We start from the raw sequence: 18,442 nt of genomic DNA on the forward strand, positions 1-18,442 counted from the left end.
TTTGCACGGCACAATGTTTGATTTTGTGTAGTTGAGGGAGAACCCGAGTTTGTGGAGAGTTTGTATGACATACTCTGTGTGTTGTGAACATTTTGTTAGCGAGTTGGTCTTGATTAGCCAATCGTCTAGATACGGGAATACGTGTATTTGCTGTCTTCTGATGTGTGCAGCTACTACTGCTAGGCATTTGGTAAACACCCTTGGTGCGGTTGTTATACCGAACGGTAAGACTTTGAATTGATAGTGTATTCCGTTGAATACAAACCTTAGGTATTTCCTGTGCGAAGGATGTATCGGTATGTGGAAATACGCGTCTTTGAGATCTAAGGTTGTCATGTAATCTTGTTGCTTTAGCAGTGGTAACACTTCTTGTAGTGTGACCATGTGAAAGTGGTCTGATTTGATGTAGGTGTTTAGTATTCTGAGATCTAAGATTGGCCTCAGTGTTTTGTCCTTTTTGGGTATTAGAAAATACAGTGAATAGACTCCTGTGTTTATTTCTGTACATGGTACCAGTTCTATCGCTTCTTTTTGCAGTAGTGCTTGAACTTCTATTTCTAGGAGGTCTAAATGCTGTTTTGACATTTTTTGTGTTTTGGGTGGGATATTTGGAGGGATCTGTAGAAATTCTATGCAATAACCATGTTGGATAATTGCTAAGACCCAAGTGTCTGTTGTTATATTCACCCATGATTGATAAAACTGACTTAGTCTTCCCCCCACTGGTGTTATGTGGAGGGGTTGAGTGACCTGTAAGTCACTGTTTGGTTGTTGGTGTTTTGGGGCTTTGAAATTTCCCCCGGTTTCTCGGGAATTGTCCATCTCTGTACTGGCCCCGAAAACCTCCCCTTTGGTACTGTCCCTGGTAGGTAGACGGTGTTGATTGTGAGGTGCTGGCTTGTGTGGCCTGACCCCGAAACCCTCCTCTGAATGTTGTTTTACGGAAGGTGCCGAAAGTGCCTCTGCTCTGCGGGGAGTAGAGCGCGCCCATGGCTTTGGCTGTGTCAGTGTCCTTTTTCAGCTTCTCAATCGCCGTGTCAACCTCTGGTCCGAACAGTTGTTGTTCGTTGAACGGCATATTGAGTACTGCTTGCTGTATTTCTGGCTTAAAGCCAGATGTGCGCAACCATGCGTGCCTTCTGATGGTAACTGCAGTGTTTATTGTTCTTGCAGCTGTGTCCGCTGCATCCATAGAGGAGCGTATTTGGTTATTGGAGATGTTTTGTCTCTCCTCAACCACTTGTTTTGCCCGCTTCTGAAATTCCTTGGGGAGATGCTCGATGAGATGCTGCATCTCATCCCAATGGGCTCTGTCATAGCGCGCTAGGAGCGCCTGAGAGTTGGCGATGCGCCACTGGCTGGCAGCTTGTACAGCGACTCTTTTCCCAGCTGCGTTGAATTTTCGGCTTTCCTTATCCGGGGGTGGTGCATCGCCCGATGTGTGTGAATTGGCTCTTTTGCGAGCTGCTCCTACCACGACTGAGTCTGGTGGCAGTTGAGAGGTGATAAAAGCAGGGTCTGTGGGAGGTGCTTTATATTTCTTCTCTCCCCTTGGAGTGATTGCTCTACTCTTGACGGGGTCTTTGAAGATTTGCTTCGCGTGCCTTAGCATTCCCGGAAGCATAGGCAGGCTTTGGTAGTTGCTATGGGTGGAGGAGAGGGTGTTAAAAAGGAAGTCATCCTCGACAGGTTCTGTGTGAAACGACACGTTGTGGAATTCTGCTGCCCTAGCTACCACCTGCGCATATGCTGTGCTGTCCTCGGGTGGTGATGGCTTGGTAGGGTATGACTCTGGGCTATTGTCTGACACTGGTGCGTCGTATAGGTCCCAAGCATCTTGGTCATCTTGGCTCATGGTGGTGTGAGCCAGTGAATGTGACGGAGTTTGTGCCGGTGAAACTTGAGTTACAGGTGGAGGAGAGGGTGGCGGAGTTGCTTTCTTTGCCACCTTTGCTTGTGGTGTTAGTAGTTCAGTTTGGAACTCTATTCTCCTTTTCCTCTTGATTGGTGGAAGAGTGCTAATCTTCCCCGTGCCACTCTGGATGAAGATCCTCTTTTGTGTATGGTCTACATCGGTAGTCTGTAGCTCCTCCTCAAACCTGTGCTTACGCATTTGAGAGGACAATGAATGTTCCTCTGAATATGAGCCGGTAGTGGTTTCGGTTGGTGATTGTTTTGGCACCGAAACTGTGTCCTTTTTTGTTTTCGGCTCCGAGGCGAATCTCTTCTTTTTCGGAGTCGAGCCTTCTCGGCGTCAATCATCCTCGGTGCCGCTGTCTCTGCGTCGAGCAGCGTCGGCTCCGCCTTCTCGGCGTCGATCTTTTTCGGCAACACTTTCTCGGTCCCGAGAATGTTGCGTGCCTGTGTCTCGACCAGAGTCGGACGATCTGGGCACCAGTTCGGCCTTTTTCGGTGCCGACGGACGGTCACCTTTATGGGTTGAGCCATGGCCGGTTGGCAGTGGCGTCCCCTGGTCCTTGTCTGTTTTCTTGTGCTGTGTGCTTTTCGACGTCCTACTCCCAGTTTCGTTGACGTCTAATTCATCCGAGTCCGAGTCATTGATGGAGAAGGCTTCCTCCTCTTCTCCTTGTTCCTCGAACTCTCGGTGTTCTGTCGGCGTGGATGCCATCTGTAGTCTTCTGGCTCGACGGTCACAGAATTTTTCGGGACCGGAACGCACGACAGGCTTCACAAGTTTCTTCTTTGTGCTCGGGTGACAGGCACAAGTTACAGACCAAATGTTGGTCCGTATATGGATATTTATTGTGGCATTTAGGACAGAATCGGAACGGGGTCCGTTCCATCGGTGTCGATGTTACACGCGGTCGGGCCGACCAGGCCCCCACGGGGGATCGAAATTACCCCGAACGGCTACCAGAGCTCTTCACGATTCGGTGTCGATTCCAACTATCCCGATCCCGAGCGAAACAATACAGACGTAATTTTTCGAAGTTTTGACTATCTTTCCGTCCCGAAACCCGGAGCGAAAAGGAACACGTCCGAACCCGAGGGCGGAAAAAAAACAATCTAAGATGGAGCCGACGCCCATGCGCAATGGAAGCAAAGAGGAGGAGTCCCTCGGTCTCGTGACTCGAAAGACTTCTTCGAAGAAAAACAACTTGTAACACTCCGACCCAACACCAGATGGCGGACTGTGCACAACATGTGTATCTGCAGCAACAGATGCCATCGAACCGTTAGTTACAATTACTAGATTTTAATAAATTGGGTATTCGGATCTCAATTTTAAAAAGATTCTGTAATGTTTACTTTTAAGTGGAATATTTAAAACAATTATTTTTTAAACATAATACATTATGAAAAAATGAAATATTTGAGCAACAAAAGAAAGCATATTAGGACAACCCTAGGTCTGCAAGCTAGCCATCTCAGTACTATCAATGTGTGGTTGTATGTATGTTTTCTAATGCACGGAAATACACAATTCTGCTAACCCTTTCGCTGGTTTATCCCTATTAGGCTATTCATGTAAACTGCGTAAAATAACTGAAGGCTATGAGAGTACCAGAAATACATGCTGAAACTACTGGTTTCTGAAATGATACACACAGGTTCATTGATAAACACTGGATTTCAAGTAGCTTCCTGTAACCACAAAAAAAGATAGCTGTCCCCTACTGTTTTCGCTTTGCAAATGTGGATATCCTCCATTAAGTAATACCAAGTCTGTTATTAAGAGCTTGAACGTTAATACAAACTGATGGGGGTATATATAAATGAACATGTTAGACTCCAGGCAAGCCTTCAATCCAATCCAATTAGCGCTTTATCACGCATGCGTCTAATAAGTTGCAATCCATTGTCAATGCAGCACCAGTGTCGGCGGGCCAAGATCTGAAATGCATGCTCCGGCATGGTGCTAGAGCTTACAGGGCCAATGTCAAGCGAGAACCATATATACAAACAATCGCTGCTCTGTGTGATTTTTATCGCAGCAGTGGGGCGAGACTGAAAAAATAAATATATTTTGATGAAAAAACTAGCTAGTACATGAAAACGGTATGGTTCTCGCCTACTCAGATGCCATTGACATAATACAGTAGGTTAACGTAAGGTTAAGTCATTTATACCCAACTTCCCTGGCCTACATATATTTCTACCTTAATCATAGCTGGCCGGGCGCCACGATGCCCAGTCTGTGCCCACATGGGTGTGTCCCACTTTTCCCTTCCTCCGCCCCTTTATGTCCTCTCCCCATTGGCCAAGGATCCAATGTGGGGTTACAGGTCTCCAACGGGGTCTGAGGGCCTCACTCTGTGGCTGTCACTCACTTCAAAGAATCACAGACCAAGAGCTTAATGGATTAGAAATACTGCCCTTCACCGCAGATCCGCCTTCTGGGCTGATGAACCGGCACTCACATCACACAAACTCTACGACGCTTTTTACTTCAATCATATTTTACCACAGCGTGACTTATAGGGGTTTCAGGCTACATCAACATGAAATCATAGTTATATACAATTAGGATATTTTAACATTTGATCATTTACTTTGTATAACACAGATTGCAATTCAAGTTATGCAGTAATAACGATTTTAGTTTAATGAGCCAATTAGCTGACGCACATTCAACCGGCTGAGTACTTGGGGACAAAGTGTATATAGGCTTGAAATGTCTTTAATGCACCTGCAAGAAACTGCTTGTGCATGTCAAACAGCTGGAACCCATTAAATAAGACCCATAAAGTAGCAGCATTTCATACATTTTCTGAGCTGTGCCGGCAGGTAATTAATATAGCTGTTCAAAGGCGCGGGAACAGTGTTTAGAAACTCGGGCGTCCCCCGGCAAATCATGACTAACGTATAAACTTTTAATGACCTTGGTCAAAATCCACATTTTGTTTGGCAGGTGCCACTGTTTTGACTGAACAATGTGTTTTGGAAAAATGCAGAAAATTAAGCATTTCGGAAAATATTTTCAGATTAAAGTTCTGTGGAGTTGAGTTTAAAAAACAAAACAAAAAAAAAAAACACTTATTAAAGTGAAAAGGGCCACAGGGCGAGCCCACGAATGTGTCATCCATTCACAGAATGGAGACCATCCCAAGAGCCAAGGAAGCGGGGGGGCTTCCTCTGCGACATTATCTGTCGGCATCACTGCCGCCCTCATCTTTGGCATTGGTATGCTCCTGTTAAGCGTCGTCGTCATCGCTCTTTTTATCCCAGTCCTTCATGGACGCTCCCATCATGAAGTCGTCACGCAGAATGTTCCACTCGGGCCCCTCTTCCGATTTTACTGTGATCTGAAGACAAGGAGAGAGAGAGAGGGTCAGCATCAGACTGACAGGCAGAGAGCAGGCAGCACGTTGCCTTCAACAGCAGAGTTAACGCTGGAAAATCCAGATGAGCAGTTACAAATGGTTATTTTAAGATTCAGTTGGCTATAGGAGCTCTCGACATTGGACCACCTGTGTGGGATCGGAAACGTTAGGCTCGGTAATGATTATAAAGCCAAAAAAACACTATTGGATGTTATGAGACACCAGTAAACAGTATAGAAACCACCTAGATCTAGTGTACTCGGAATCAAAATACAACAAAAAAGGTCTGGTATTCCAGAAGCCTTTTTTCCCCCAGAACAAAGCAAGCTGCTACTTTTACACTTCATCGACGATAACGTAGCAGTTTTGAACCGCCAAACTCACCAGAGGAAACACATTCTGCAAAGCAGAAAAAATCTTCACTTAACACAAAGCGTGCCATGCAGACCGAAGACGGGACACACTAATACGAATTAGTACCTCGATCCAATGAAAGATATTGAGGATAACATCTTTTTTTTTTTTCAAGGGATGCAAATATAGTAAACCCTGCCTCGTTTAATAAGAACTTGTTTGGCAATTAAAATAGTCTTATGATATCATGCATTGACCCCCAGGTGCCGATTCATTAGAACACTTTTGGCAGGTCTCTGAAACACAAATATGGATTTAATAAAGACCTTTTTAAAAACAAATATAATGTTTAGCGTGTTTAATGGCCGGTGAGACAATTTTTCCTCGCAGTGGCAGATTACCTCAGGTCCAAAGACTTCTCACGTATATGCACAGGGCTAATTGCAAGGAAACAATACTTTACATTTTAAGCAGAGTCCTATGCAACTTACTGGCAGGGTTAAAAGAACAATAAGACCAACACTTTAAAGGAATGCTTACAGTCATGCGGAAACGAAAAAAGCAACCTTTAAAAGCAAAGTACCACAGTGCCACCCAGTGGGAAGATGGTGAAAAGGAACACTTAAGTGAGAGCACAACCATACTAACAACCATTAGCAATGGCTTTGATGCGCTGTATCCTGCACCCTGCGTGCACACGGGGTAGGATTTTGAGGTAATGTGTGGATGGTGCTGTTGTAGGGTGACCAGATGTCCCGGATTTCCCCGGACTGTCCCAGTGTCCGGACGCTTCTCTTAATTTGTAAACAAATGTCCCGGTTTTTGGGACAAAGGTCAAATTATTACATAAATGTCCCGGTTTTTGGGACAAAGGTCAAATTATTACATAAATGTCCCGGTTTTTGGGACAAAGGTCAAATTATCCAGGGAAGCAGAAGTTAAAGGTATGCTCTTCCTTTAACAGACGCCTACAAGGTATGCAACAATTAAGTAATTTATCTATTACTGTCAGGCAATACAGTCCCCTGTCTGCTCCCAGCAAAGATACAGAGTGGGGGGCAGAGAGAGGTGGGTGGGGGCAGGTTGGGGGTGGAAGGTGGGAGGTCAAGCCATAAGCTAATTTTATTTGTATAGTCTTGTAAATGTGTGTGTGTGTGTTTATAGATACCTATCTATAAACACACACATATATAGGCACACATTCACAAAGCTACGCAAAAAACACAGGTCAGGCCAGATATAAAAGGGAGTGTAAAGTAGTTAGTCCTTCTTTTATGTCTGACCTGTCCCAGTTTTTGCTCCTCAAAATCTGGTCACCCTATGCTGTTGAGATGCAAAGAGGAAACTTGTAGTGATGCACGAGTGCGCTTCTGGTTTGACAGCTCTTCAAGAAATTTTCCAAGTTTGCAGGTAATTCTTGTTGCCCATAAAAAGTTCAAATGTGATCTGTCAAGTGGGGCTGAGAAAAGGGAATTTGGGGGATTAAAAATTTCCCATAGGAGTTTTGAACATAACTACGCAAACCGCTGGACGGAATTATACCAAATTTGACAGAAAGGTTCAGGGATGTGGAATTCGTACAGCTGGACTCCCATGACATTGTTTAGGGTCAAGGGCAACACATTTTCATGTTTATTTTGTCCTTGGGACAAGTAGGCCCAAGGCCCTGCAACACAAACCATTTAGCTGCCAGTTTACAGAGAAGGGAACTGTCTGCAGTCCAGGTAATGTGTGTTCATATGTTAATGCTGTTTGAGCTTGTATTAATGGCTCATTAATGAAAATCCTTTATTATTCATGTTATCGCTGTAAATAAACGTTTTAAGGTCACCATGCACTACTGACGGTAGTTCCAGTAAAAAAAAAAAAAGTGTACACACTTGCATAAAAAGTTTAACAATATGATGTGAAGTATAATGCTCCCAGATCCCAGAATGGTCTCTGATTAGATGCACGTCTACAGAAGCTTGTAAGCAAGAGTGATGATTCTGTGCTTTCAAAATAAAATGTTGAGAAATCAAATGCAAGTAGAAAGGAAAAAAAAAAGAAAGAAATTCTGCTACTATGAAAGTTTAGGTGCTATTTCTTTGAAGCATCATTTAGTAAAATGTGTTGATGCATGTTAGTATTTCCCAAAAATATTCCTAATGGAAAATCAGTGTAACCATTTTCAACAAGATTATAGGAAGCATGAAAATAAACAAGCACTGGCAAAGCCAACCGATTCAGCATTTTTTTGTGAAGCTTTTGGTTTCGTCAATTCGTGTCTTGTTTTGACAGGGCTTTAGTAACACTTTATTGCTGTGGGAGCTGCCAGAACCTCACCTTTGTAACGAACTGTGGCAAAAAAAAAAAAAAAAAAAAAAAGCAAACAAACAAGAAAACTTTTCGGGTCTCAAAAAGCACACATTGTCACAAGTGGTGTAACAAAGGCCCGCAGCTCCTGCAGTGCTGGGGAACCCCTCCAAGGGGCCCCCTCAACACAGCACCTGCCCTATGAGAGTCTGGAGGGGGCCCCTCCATGTTCTTTGCAAGGGGGGACTCATATTTCTTTACATTGCTGATTGCCACAGTAGTTCCTGGCACTGCATAAAATTACTTTGTGTGCCTATATGCTCCTTGTGGAAGAGCACAATGTGATCACTCAAAGTAAAGCCAGCCGACAGAGAGAGAAAGAGAAGTTAAATAAAAACAAAATGTCTTGGTTAACGCCAGACCTAATTAGGGACCAAATTCTTAAAGAAAGTCACAAAAGTGCACCCATGGTATAAGTCTTTGAATTAGTGGCTTACATGAATTCACAAGAACTTACAGGAATAAATCAGGAAACCGTACTCTTAGAAATTATTGGATTGTATTTTGGCACAAACAAATATGCATGTGTAGATTTGCTCATGTGAAAATCTATTGAGCATTTACAAGTTTACCTTTCCTCCAGTATCTTTTTTTCCCTAACCCTGGAAGAACTTCTACTTCTGCCATTGTCGGGAGTAAATTTCTAACCTCTCTCAGTATGGGAAAAGATTAGAGAAGAGCTGGTGAAAACCCTTACAATAGTCAAGTTAGTAGGTCTGCAGACTCAAAGGCAATCAAGCCCTGGAACTACTGTTTACTGCTTCCTCCAGCCCCAGTATGTTGAGCTGCAGATAGGTGGCAAAATAAGGAAATTGCTATAGGGAGGACTGAAAATGGAAGTATTCAAGCCCTACTATAGTATTAGTCCTGGCATAATCAGAGAAGCTATTACCAGAACGCTTACATAATGAGATTGCTGCCATAATTTGTCACTGCACTACACAGCACCAAAGGGACAAGGAGATTTAAAAAGCAGCCGGTCCCATGGACAAGTAGATATTTTATTAGATTCCATACCCCGGAAGGTTGATTTTTGTTCTGAGATAGTGCTTTTTTTGGTGTTATACCACTCAGTAGTTGTTAAGAAATTAAAGGAATTCCAAATGTGTATATTTAGGGCAGCAGTTCACCAGTGACTACTTCATGAAGAACAGCGAGCTCATGCAGGGAAACCGAGAACTCCGATTGGCTGCCAAAACTTTAACCAGGAAGTGTTGGCAGCAATTTTGACACTCTGCTTCAAAATAAAAATAAACGCAGAAAACATGAACGGGGGTAGGGTACCTTTTATGAGCCCCCCCCAATCTCAGGCAATTTTTGTTAATTTTTTTTTATAAATGTATCGAAAATCACCAACATTTGCACATTTCTGTGTAATTTTTTTAAGAAAGTTAGCGCGGTCTCTGCGCTTGTCTTTATTTTTACCCCCGGGTAGGTCAGGTTCCGGGGGCACTGCCAAAGAATAAGAGGGGGCACATGGGCCATCACCTCCCCAGGGCACTGGTTATTAATTATGCTGGAGGTGCCAGCACAGCACTCCTGCACCCTGGGGACCGCCACATTCCCAGGGCCAAATGTTAATAAATTAATACGGGGGCCCAAGCAACCCCTGGGACCGCTACATTCCTGAGCAAATCCTACAAGTAATGTGGGGGGCCCCACCCCTACAGGCAGCCCCAGAGCACGCCACCTCCCTAGGGCAATTCACTCAAATTAAGTGGTGGGCGCCCCCTCCCTGGAGCTGAAATAAAATAATAAAAGGGGGTTAGGGAGTTGCAGCCCCACCACCTCCCCGGGGCTAAGCCTATGTTGGAGGGGGGGCCGTGCGGGTCCCGTCATGGCAACCATAGATGGCCATGGGGACTACAACCCTGCAGGGCCGGCTCCTGCTACCTCCAGAGGAGCCCACCCTCAGGATGTAGCCTTTTGCTTGGTGGGAGCTGACCTGTACCACCAAGCAAAGCAAACATAATTGCTTTCTGCAACCAGGAGCTCTCAAACAGTTCCTGCTTGCAGAACGTGGAGTTTTCATCCGTTTACATGCATGCAAATATGCGTGCAGGGAAACAAATGAAAACATTGCTACTGCAAGCTGGGAGCTACTATTTAAAGCAGCTCCCTGCTTTCAGAAGGTGGGGAGCCAGCTAGGACCGTGGGTGCCTTTAGGCTCCCCCAGCGGTCCTGTCAGCAAACATCTGGTCATAGAATGACTTCAAATCCACACACAAGCAAGATGTTTGATTTGTGGCTTTTGGCCTACTTGTAGAGCTCATGGACTCTCACTAAGTAGGTTGAATGTTGAAATTCTGGAATCTCACGGCACTGTGTGTTTATTTACTAGCGTTAATAGAAAATGTTTGGGTAAAATGCCACAGCAATATTTGGACACTGCATAATCAGAATACCCTGTGATGTAGTGGTTAAGGTTTTAAACACTCACACTGAAGGTTTGGGGTTCTAGTAAAAGTATTTCAATGGTCATTTCCCTGCTTGAATTTCTTTTCAAATTCAAATGTTAAGGTACATACTGAAAGGTGATCCCACTCTAAAAATTGACACATGCATTTTTCTTTTCAATTTGACCTAAAATATCTTATTCTAAGTATATCATTCATCAAAGTCCAGACATACTCTGAGTGGTTATAGGGGGGTTGGTCTCAAAGTCTGGCCACAGGCCAGGCAGGGTTGGGTGGTGATAGGGAGATGGCCATAGGGCCAAAAACCTTGTGCAGCAGTGGTTGGATTAACATACAGTAATTAAAATTACTTTAAGTAAAAAAATAAAATTAAAATAAAAACTTAGAAATTCACCTAAAAAAAGGTTACATGGACATTACAGTTAGGAAATAGAATCTAAAAATACAAAGAGATTCACTTTAGAAAAAAACAAAGGTTACAGGGATGTTACAGTTGTGTTCTGACTATACTTGCACAAAACCATACATATTCAGCAGCTATCGAAAGTTATTTCAAGCAATTATAACTCGTGGCCCAAGGTAACTATAAATCACGCCCTCGCCATGGACTGCTAATTAACACAGATATTATAGCACTCATGTGGTGCAAAAAGTTGTCAGCACAAGACCCATCCGAGCAATTATTCTAATTCAATCCCACACAGTTATAGGGTGCACCCCGGTTCACGACGACAGCATAATATTTACAGATAGGCAATTATAACACTTCTAAATAGCCCTGTGGGACAGGGCCGCATGGGTAAAAATCAATGTCAATCGTAGTACACTCTTGGCAAGAATCAACGTGGAGGGCAACACCGTAGTGCAGTGTTGTTACTCATAGGCAGTCACTCCCACGCACTCACTCAGCACTGATACCTGGTGCTACGGATATCAGGCAGGTTCGTATGGCACGCATTTGAACACACAATACCCTAATGAGGTGTACTGATATCTGGTAGGTCAGTAGATATTGTACTCCCAGACCCTGTGGCCCCAAAACTCTCTTCCGCCCATCAGTCAACTCAGAGTACCCCACCCCCCTTGGGCTGGAGCTGAAGGAAACTCCCCATGGACACTAGGTCGATCCCAGCTGGAGTCACACTTATTTAGGGTCCTGGTAGAAACAGGTGGGGGGGAGGGGATTGATAACAGCAGTCAACAAATGGAGGTTTGGCAACCCCTCAGGGAGATCAATCAAAGGTCGCACCACCGTGCCTTCAGTCACTTGCCTAGTTCTGCCAGGTACAAAGTGGGGGGAACATCATGTCTTGGGACCTACTTCCAATCGTTCCCAGAACTGTTCTGTAGCCCACTCACTTGCTCTCACCACCCAGGCCCATTCTGTCAATTCAACCTTGTAACAAGGTATTGTCGGGCCAGGTGAGGAGTTGGCAGATGGTCCACCGCACGGAGGACATCAAAAGGAGCAATCAATGACAGAGATGAAGCAGGGGAGCCTCTTGGAAGGAGGAGAAGTCCCGTAGGACACGCATTGAAAAAGTCACACCCAGGCAATCCAGAACGCAAATTTGCTTCCCTGCGTTACCCTGGAATTGAGGCACAATGTCTGGTGAGTGATGGCAGGAGTCTCACCGGAGAGTCCTGACCAAACAGTGCAGAGCAGGAAATTCAGCACCTCCTCGGGAATGAGGCACATGCGGTCAGCGTGAAACACGACTTTCGGACGAAGCCGAGGATCTGGGTTTTCCAGTAAGACCACTAGGGCGGGCCTCAAACACTTGCTACAGAGTGCCTGGATGCCAGCACGGATGATTAGTGCGCTATAAAAAGATCGTTAACATAACACAACACAGCATACTTTATACAAAATGGTATGTGTGGCAAAACCCAAGGGCGAACGAAGAGACCACCCCGGCCATCAATTTGTTTCTTCTGCATTTATTATCTAAAAGCTACTCGTCTGTAGACAAAAAGTCCTTTGTCTATTATTCTGCAAATTGCAATTTAAAGCATTTAATTCACAGGGGCCCATAATCCGTTCCCTGAGGAAGGAATGCGATTTTAAGATTGTAAACGTAAACAAAGCATGCAGAATCACCAGGCAAGCATATGATTTTATAAAGCTGAGAACAGTAAACATTGTCAAAGTGTATTATCACCACAATAATGGATGTCCTGGAATCTGCACTACTGTCCACAATTAACTGATTTGAAAGAGCTAGCTTAAACTTGTGCCTCTTAAGTTTTAGGTTTTAAAACCAAGGATTGTTGTAAAATCCGTTTCCCACTTCAACATGGTGGTGCATATCTCTGAAAGCTTTTATGTTGCTGATAAAAATCGAGATACCACCGCCGTCCAGAATTTACAAGAAATTAATCATTCCTCCTAGCAAAGAAATACACATGTTAAGATAATGTTATTCTGTGTTTAACAGCTCAAATTACAACGCGGTGCGATGTCTTGGGAGGGAACCAGCAGGAAGGAGGCCACGGTTACAACCCCCTCAGGCCTGTTGACGACTGTGCGGCCATGTCCTCGCCTTGGGGCGTTGGAATATTGCACAATCAAAGGTTTGAACGGCGGCAATTTACCATCTCGCTTAATCTTAAAAAACGAAATTACCACTCTGCAAACATTATGAAGGTTTACAAATACCTACACTATAAAAAAAAAAGCGGTTTAAATAATTTAGAAATTGTGTTTGGATCTGAAAGTATGGCAATGATGTGTAATGTATCTATAGGGCAACTACCACCTACACAGAAGTGGCTGGGCCTCTGGGGTCCGACAGCCACGGATATTCCTCAATCCCATTCCAAGAATTGGGACTGCACTGAACGTTGACTGGGCTGAAAGGAAGGTTAACCAAAACATATGCACAGCATTTTGACACTGAACTGCGAAGACAGGATTACTATCACAGCCATCCGAGACGATGTATGCGGGCAATGCCTTGGGAAAACGGGCTCTTCTGCAGCACTTGCATTGCCGTGCGCCTTGTTTCCTGCATCGCGGTCTGTGGTCTGGTGCTGCACTAGCCAAGGACTGAAGGAAATAGTGATGCTAAGCAAAAAAAAACAACAACAACAAAAAAAACACTCCACTGGGAGCAAGGCAACTGAATAACGAGGCAGGACAGAAAGCTACCAGCCACAATTAAGCGAGGAAGGCGAAGGTATAGTGCACAGAGAGCAAGAGCGAGCCTGCCTGTCGTACATGCCTCCAGGACGGGGTATGCCACAGTGCTTAAACTGTGCCAGTGCTCAGCAATGTTACTTAATTCTTAACACAGGAACTTGTTTTGTGACAATCCAACACAAAGTGGCTCTGATTATTTTTGCGCACAAGCATGTGGCAGGGCGTTTAGCAATTCAATGTATAGTTAAAACATATATAATACCAGTGCGCCCAAGACATTAAAACTTTGTGCAACTTGGAATAGTCCAAATGGTCCTACGTGAAAAAGTATGATGGGTCAAAGCATGGAGAATGCTCTACAGGATGGGCGAGTGGTCTTGCAGGATTGGCAGCATTAGCAGGGAAAGGCGGTGGTGCAAGCGGCAGTAGCATCATGAGAAATACTTCAGGCCCTGGTACTTATTTTACTACAAATTAAGCCCTGGCCTTGTTAGAAATGGGGTCTCTGGCTGGCAGTCAATTTGCACTCTGATTAGAGTCCCTGGTTGGGCAGAGTAAGGGAGATACACAGCTCAGATAGCCCCTGCTCACCCCCTTGATAGCTTGGCACAAGCAGTAAAACTCATCTCGGAGCAATGTGTAAAGTATATGTACAAACGAACACAGTGTAAACACCACAAAGGGACTCCACGCCAGTCTAGAAAAATAGCCAATATTAATCTAAATTAAACAAGACCAAAACGAAAAAAAATCCACCATACACAAACAAAGTTATGAGTTTTTTTTAAAGATTAAACTTCAAAAGAGCGCTTAGAAACACAAATGCTTCAATTTGGTGTTATCACGGCATTGTGACTGAGTCGTTCCAAATAATCCGATGCCAGTTGCGTCAGTCACGGAGTCACACGGACCCCTAGGTACAGTACCTTTGGTAACGAAGAAACAAGCTGGTTCAAGGAGTCGGGGAGGTGAGGAGTTGCTGGATCCAGTGCGGTGTCGGTTCCTTACTGCACAGCAGGGGAGGTGATGTAGCGTCTGTGCGAAGCGTTGGTTCCTTATGCTCCGGCAGGGTCGATATACGATGGATCAAGATGTAGTGGGGCAACTTCACAGGGTTGTGGTCATGTCAAGCGGCTGCAGGCACCGCGGCAGAGTCAGGGGTCATGGACGTCGATGACACGGCACTCACAAAGTCACCGGACGTCAGTGGTGGGACATTGCAGGTGGTGTCGCGGGGGCAGGCAGCGGCGTCTGTTCGGGTATTGTCCAGATTCGGTGTAACTGATTTTTCTTCTTTTTCAACCACCTTTCACTCCCAGGGGCCAAGAGACTGGAGAAGGCACCGCCTGGCGAGTTAGGATTCACAGCAAGTGAACCCAGAGGCTGGTAGGTGAAGTCTTTGATGTCCCTGAGACTTATTAATAGGAGGTAAGCTCAGTCCAAGGTCTTGAAGACACTTAACAATTAGGATTGCAGAAAGTAAGGCCCAGTCCTTTCCCTCCTAGGTAGCAGCAGGTTAGCACAGCAAAGAAACAGGCAGAGTGGCAGGACCTCCTGAAGCATCAAGCTCTTCTCCTTGGCAGAAGGTCCTCATGATCCAGAAACAATCTAAAAGTCTGGGGTTTTGGGTCCACTACTTACATCCATTTCTGCTTTTGAAGTAGGCAAACTTCAAAGGAAAGTCTCTGTTGTTGACAAGATCCTGCCTTACCCAGGCCTGGCCCCAGACACACACCAGGGGGTTGGCGACTGCATTGTGTGAGGACAGGCACAGCCCTTTCAGGTGCAGGTGACAGCTCCTCCCTTCCCACTCTAGGCCAGGAGTCTCATCAGGATACGCAGGACACTCCCCAACCCTCTTTGTGTCACTGTCTACGGGGAAATTCACAAAACAGCCCAACTGTCAGTCTGACCCAGACGTGGATTCCACAAGCAGGCTGAAGCACAGAGTGGTTAAGCAAGAAAATGCCCAGTTTCTAAATGTTAACCTACGAGAGAGATAGGCCTTGCAATAGTAAAAAACGAATTCAGCAGTATTTCACTATCAGGACATGTAAAACACACCAGTACAAGTCCTACTTAATAAATACACTGCACCCTGCCCATGGCGCTACCTCGGACCTACCCTAGGGGTGACATATGCAGTCAAAGGGAAGGTTTAGGTCTGGCAAGTGGGTACACTTGCCAGGTCGAATTGGCAGTGCTAGACATTGACACATGAGTAGCCCCGTAAGCATGTCTCAGACCTTCCACTGTAGTGACTGTGTGGGCAGTTTGGTACTGCCAGTTCAACCTGGCAAGTGAACCCACTTGCCAGGCCTAAACCTTCCCTTTTAGTACATGTAAGACACCCCTAAGGTAGGTCTTAGGTAGCCCCCTGGTCAGGGTGCAGTGTAGCTAAAAGGTAGGACATGAATTGATGTGTTTTACATGTCCCTATAGTGAAATACTGCCAAATTCGGTTTCACTATGGAAAGGCTTATCTCCCCCACAGGTTAACATGGGGATTACCTTGAAATATCTTTTAAGTGCAGTTCCCATTCGGAGCAGATGGAGATATGGAGTTTGTGGTCTCTGGACTGTCAATTTGAAAAAACATCTTTTAGTGAAGTTGATTTTTAGATTCTAAGTTTGAAAATGCCACTTTTTAGAAAGTGGGCATTTTCTTGCTTCACCAGTCTCTGCGTCTGTCTGGCTACTGAATACACATCTGGGTCAGACTGACAGTTGGGCTGTTTGTGAATTCCCTATAGACAGTGACATACAGAGAGCTGAGGTGTGTCCTGCATTTCCTGAGGGGTCTTCATGGGCTTAAGTGGGAGGGAGGAGCTGACCCCTGCACTTGAAAGGGCTGTGCCTGTTCTCTCAAAATACAGTCTCCAACCCACTAGTTTGTATTTGGGGCAGGGCAGGGAACAGGCAGGATCTTGTGCACTACAAAGACATTCCTTTGATGTTTGCCTTCTTCAAATGCAGAAAGGGGTATAAGTACTGAACCCAAAACCCGGAATTTTAAATTACTTCTGAATCAAGGGGAACCTCTGCAAAGGAGAAGGGCTAGATGCTCGAGGTGGACCTGCCACTCTGCCTGTTGCTTTGCTGTGCTGGCCTGCTACTGCTGCTTCAGCCTCGGGAGTGAAAGGACTGGAATTTGCTTTCTGAAATCATGCTTCCTAAGGTTCTCCAAGGGCTTGGACTGAGCTTGCCTCCTGTTAAGAAGTCTCAGGGTCATCAAAGACTTCACCTGCTAGCCCCTGAGTTCTCTTGCCATTTGGCGTGTTTTCATTGTGTTACTGTGTGTGGGTACAAATACTTAACACGTTGCCTCTGAGATAAGCCTGACTGCTTTTGCCACACCAGCAAGGAGGTGAACAGAGGTTATCTTAGGAATATGACTTCCTTACCCTGACTAGAGTGAGGGTCCCTACTTGGACAGGGCGTGAACTGACTGCCAACTAGAAACCCCATTTCTAACACCTCCCAAGTGTCAAAGATGCAATTCCCATTTCCCCGATGAAAGAGATTTTGGAAAGGCGGGCTTTCTGCTTACAGTATGTCGTCTAAGACATTACGCAACACCGCCAACTTCAAAATCCTATTCTTTGACAACAAAAGCTGGTGGAGGGGGTTACTTTGGCAACAGAGCCTCAAAGGGGACACTATTGAATCCTTAAACTTCCAATTCTTAACTTAAACACAAACAAGGACCCTCTTTCAGACCCAGAGCATTTGCCACTGCGTCATATCTGAAAAACATAAAAGCCCTACCACAAGTAACAAATGGAATTCACAATATTCAGTTTATGACGGTTTCCCATTAAAGAAGAGTGATGAGTACATGGGTGAAAACTTCTGAGCTAATCTTAAGGTGGCCAAACTAATTTCATATCACCTTCAAAGGTAGGTAACACCCTAAGAAGCAAAATTGATTTGAAGGCAGACGAGGGAGTTTTACAGATGGCAGTATCCTTCCCTCCGTTAAACTAATTAATTTCGTTGGGGATCACTGAGTGTGTCCATCAGATGTAAGTAGGCAACAAGAACCCGGGCCTACAGTTTTGATGGCTACTGGTCTAGAGCTCAGCATTTTTAAAAAGAATCCTGGAGGACCGGCTCAAAGGTGAAAACAAGGATGTGGAAATATGGAGAAAAGAGATGACTTGCATTAAAACATTTTTTAACATCAGTTATTTTATGAGGTCTCTTCCTCTTTACTGACTTTTGGAAACAAAATGTTTTATTATTTATAAATAAAGTTACATTTGACCATACTTTTACTCCAATATTTCATTTGGTACTTTATCATAATTACTCCCCTTACGACCCCCTCTCGACCTGCAGAAGAGTGCATGCTGTGCTTAATCCTGCATAAAGTTTTTAAAATCGTATCAAAAAAACTGACTAGGTTACTTCAACAGGTTTTTTTTTTTTAGTAATGTTCTTAACATGGCATGTGCCAACCTGGTCTGGTCTCTGTGTCCTGGCTGTGTAGGAGGTGAATGAATATTGGTGAACTGAACACCATGTCATTAAAGCGCTTCTTTGCACGTCTTAAGGGGACCACAAGTGAGACTCTGAGATGGGCACTGCAGCTGAAAATATCCCGTCTATAGACCATAACAGGCTGAGAGAAAAGCACGTTTAAAAGCATGTGTATTGAAGAACCTAATGTGGCTCGCCGTGTACACTGCCATTAGGGGAGCTGTTTGTTGAACTGCAGCCTACTGTACCCTTCAAAAACACCCAACGCATGGTAAACACTGCCCATGGGGCTGTCTGTACAACAAAAGAACTAAGAGCAGGCCGAGGACCACCCACTGCGTGGAGAGCGGGCTGCCCATTCTCGACTGCCCTCTTCAGTTTATTATGATGGTGCATGTGCTAACTAC

At 44.8% G+C, this 18,442-nt stretch overlaps 1 protein-coding gene across 1 annotated transcript in view; it reads right to left on the reverse strand.

Annotated features, from left to right (window-relative positions):
* Window positions 1–4,541: 4,541 nt before the first annotated feature.
* RRP15 (ribosomal RNA processing 15 homolog) overlaps window positions 4,542–18,442 on the reverse strand; it is a 120,139-nt gene continuing 106,238 nt past the window's right edge. Inside the window, exon 5 of the mRNA XM_069233881.1 lies at window positions 4,542–5,267. Coding sequence (XP_069089982.1) covers window positions 5,157–5,267 — 111 coding nt within the window. The 3' untranslated portion in view covers window positions 4,542–5,156. The remainder of the gene's footprint in view (window positions 5,268–18,442) is intronic.

Source organism: Pleurodeles waltl, chromosome 5 (assembly GCF_031143425.1).
Source record: "Pleurodeles waltl isolate 20211129_DDA chromosome 5, aPleWal1.hap1.20221129, whole genome shotgun sequence".
In the NCBI taxonomy this organism is placed as follows: Eukaryota; Metazoa; Chordata; class Amphibia; order Caudata; family Salamandridae; genus Pleurodeles; species Pleurodeles waltl.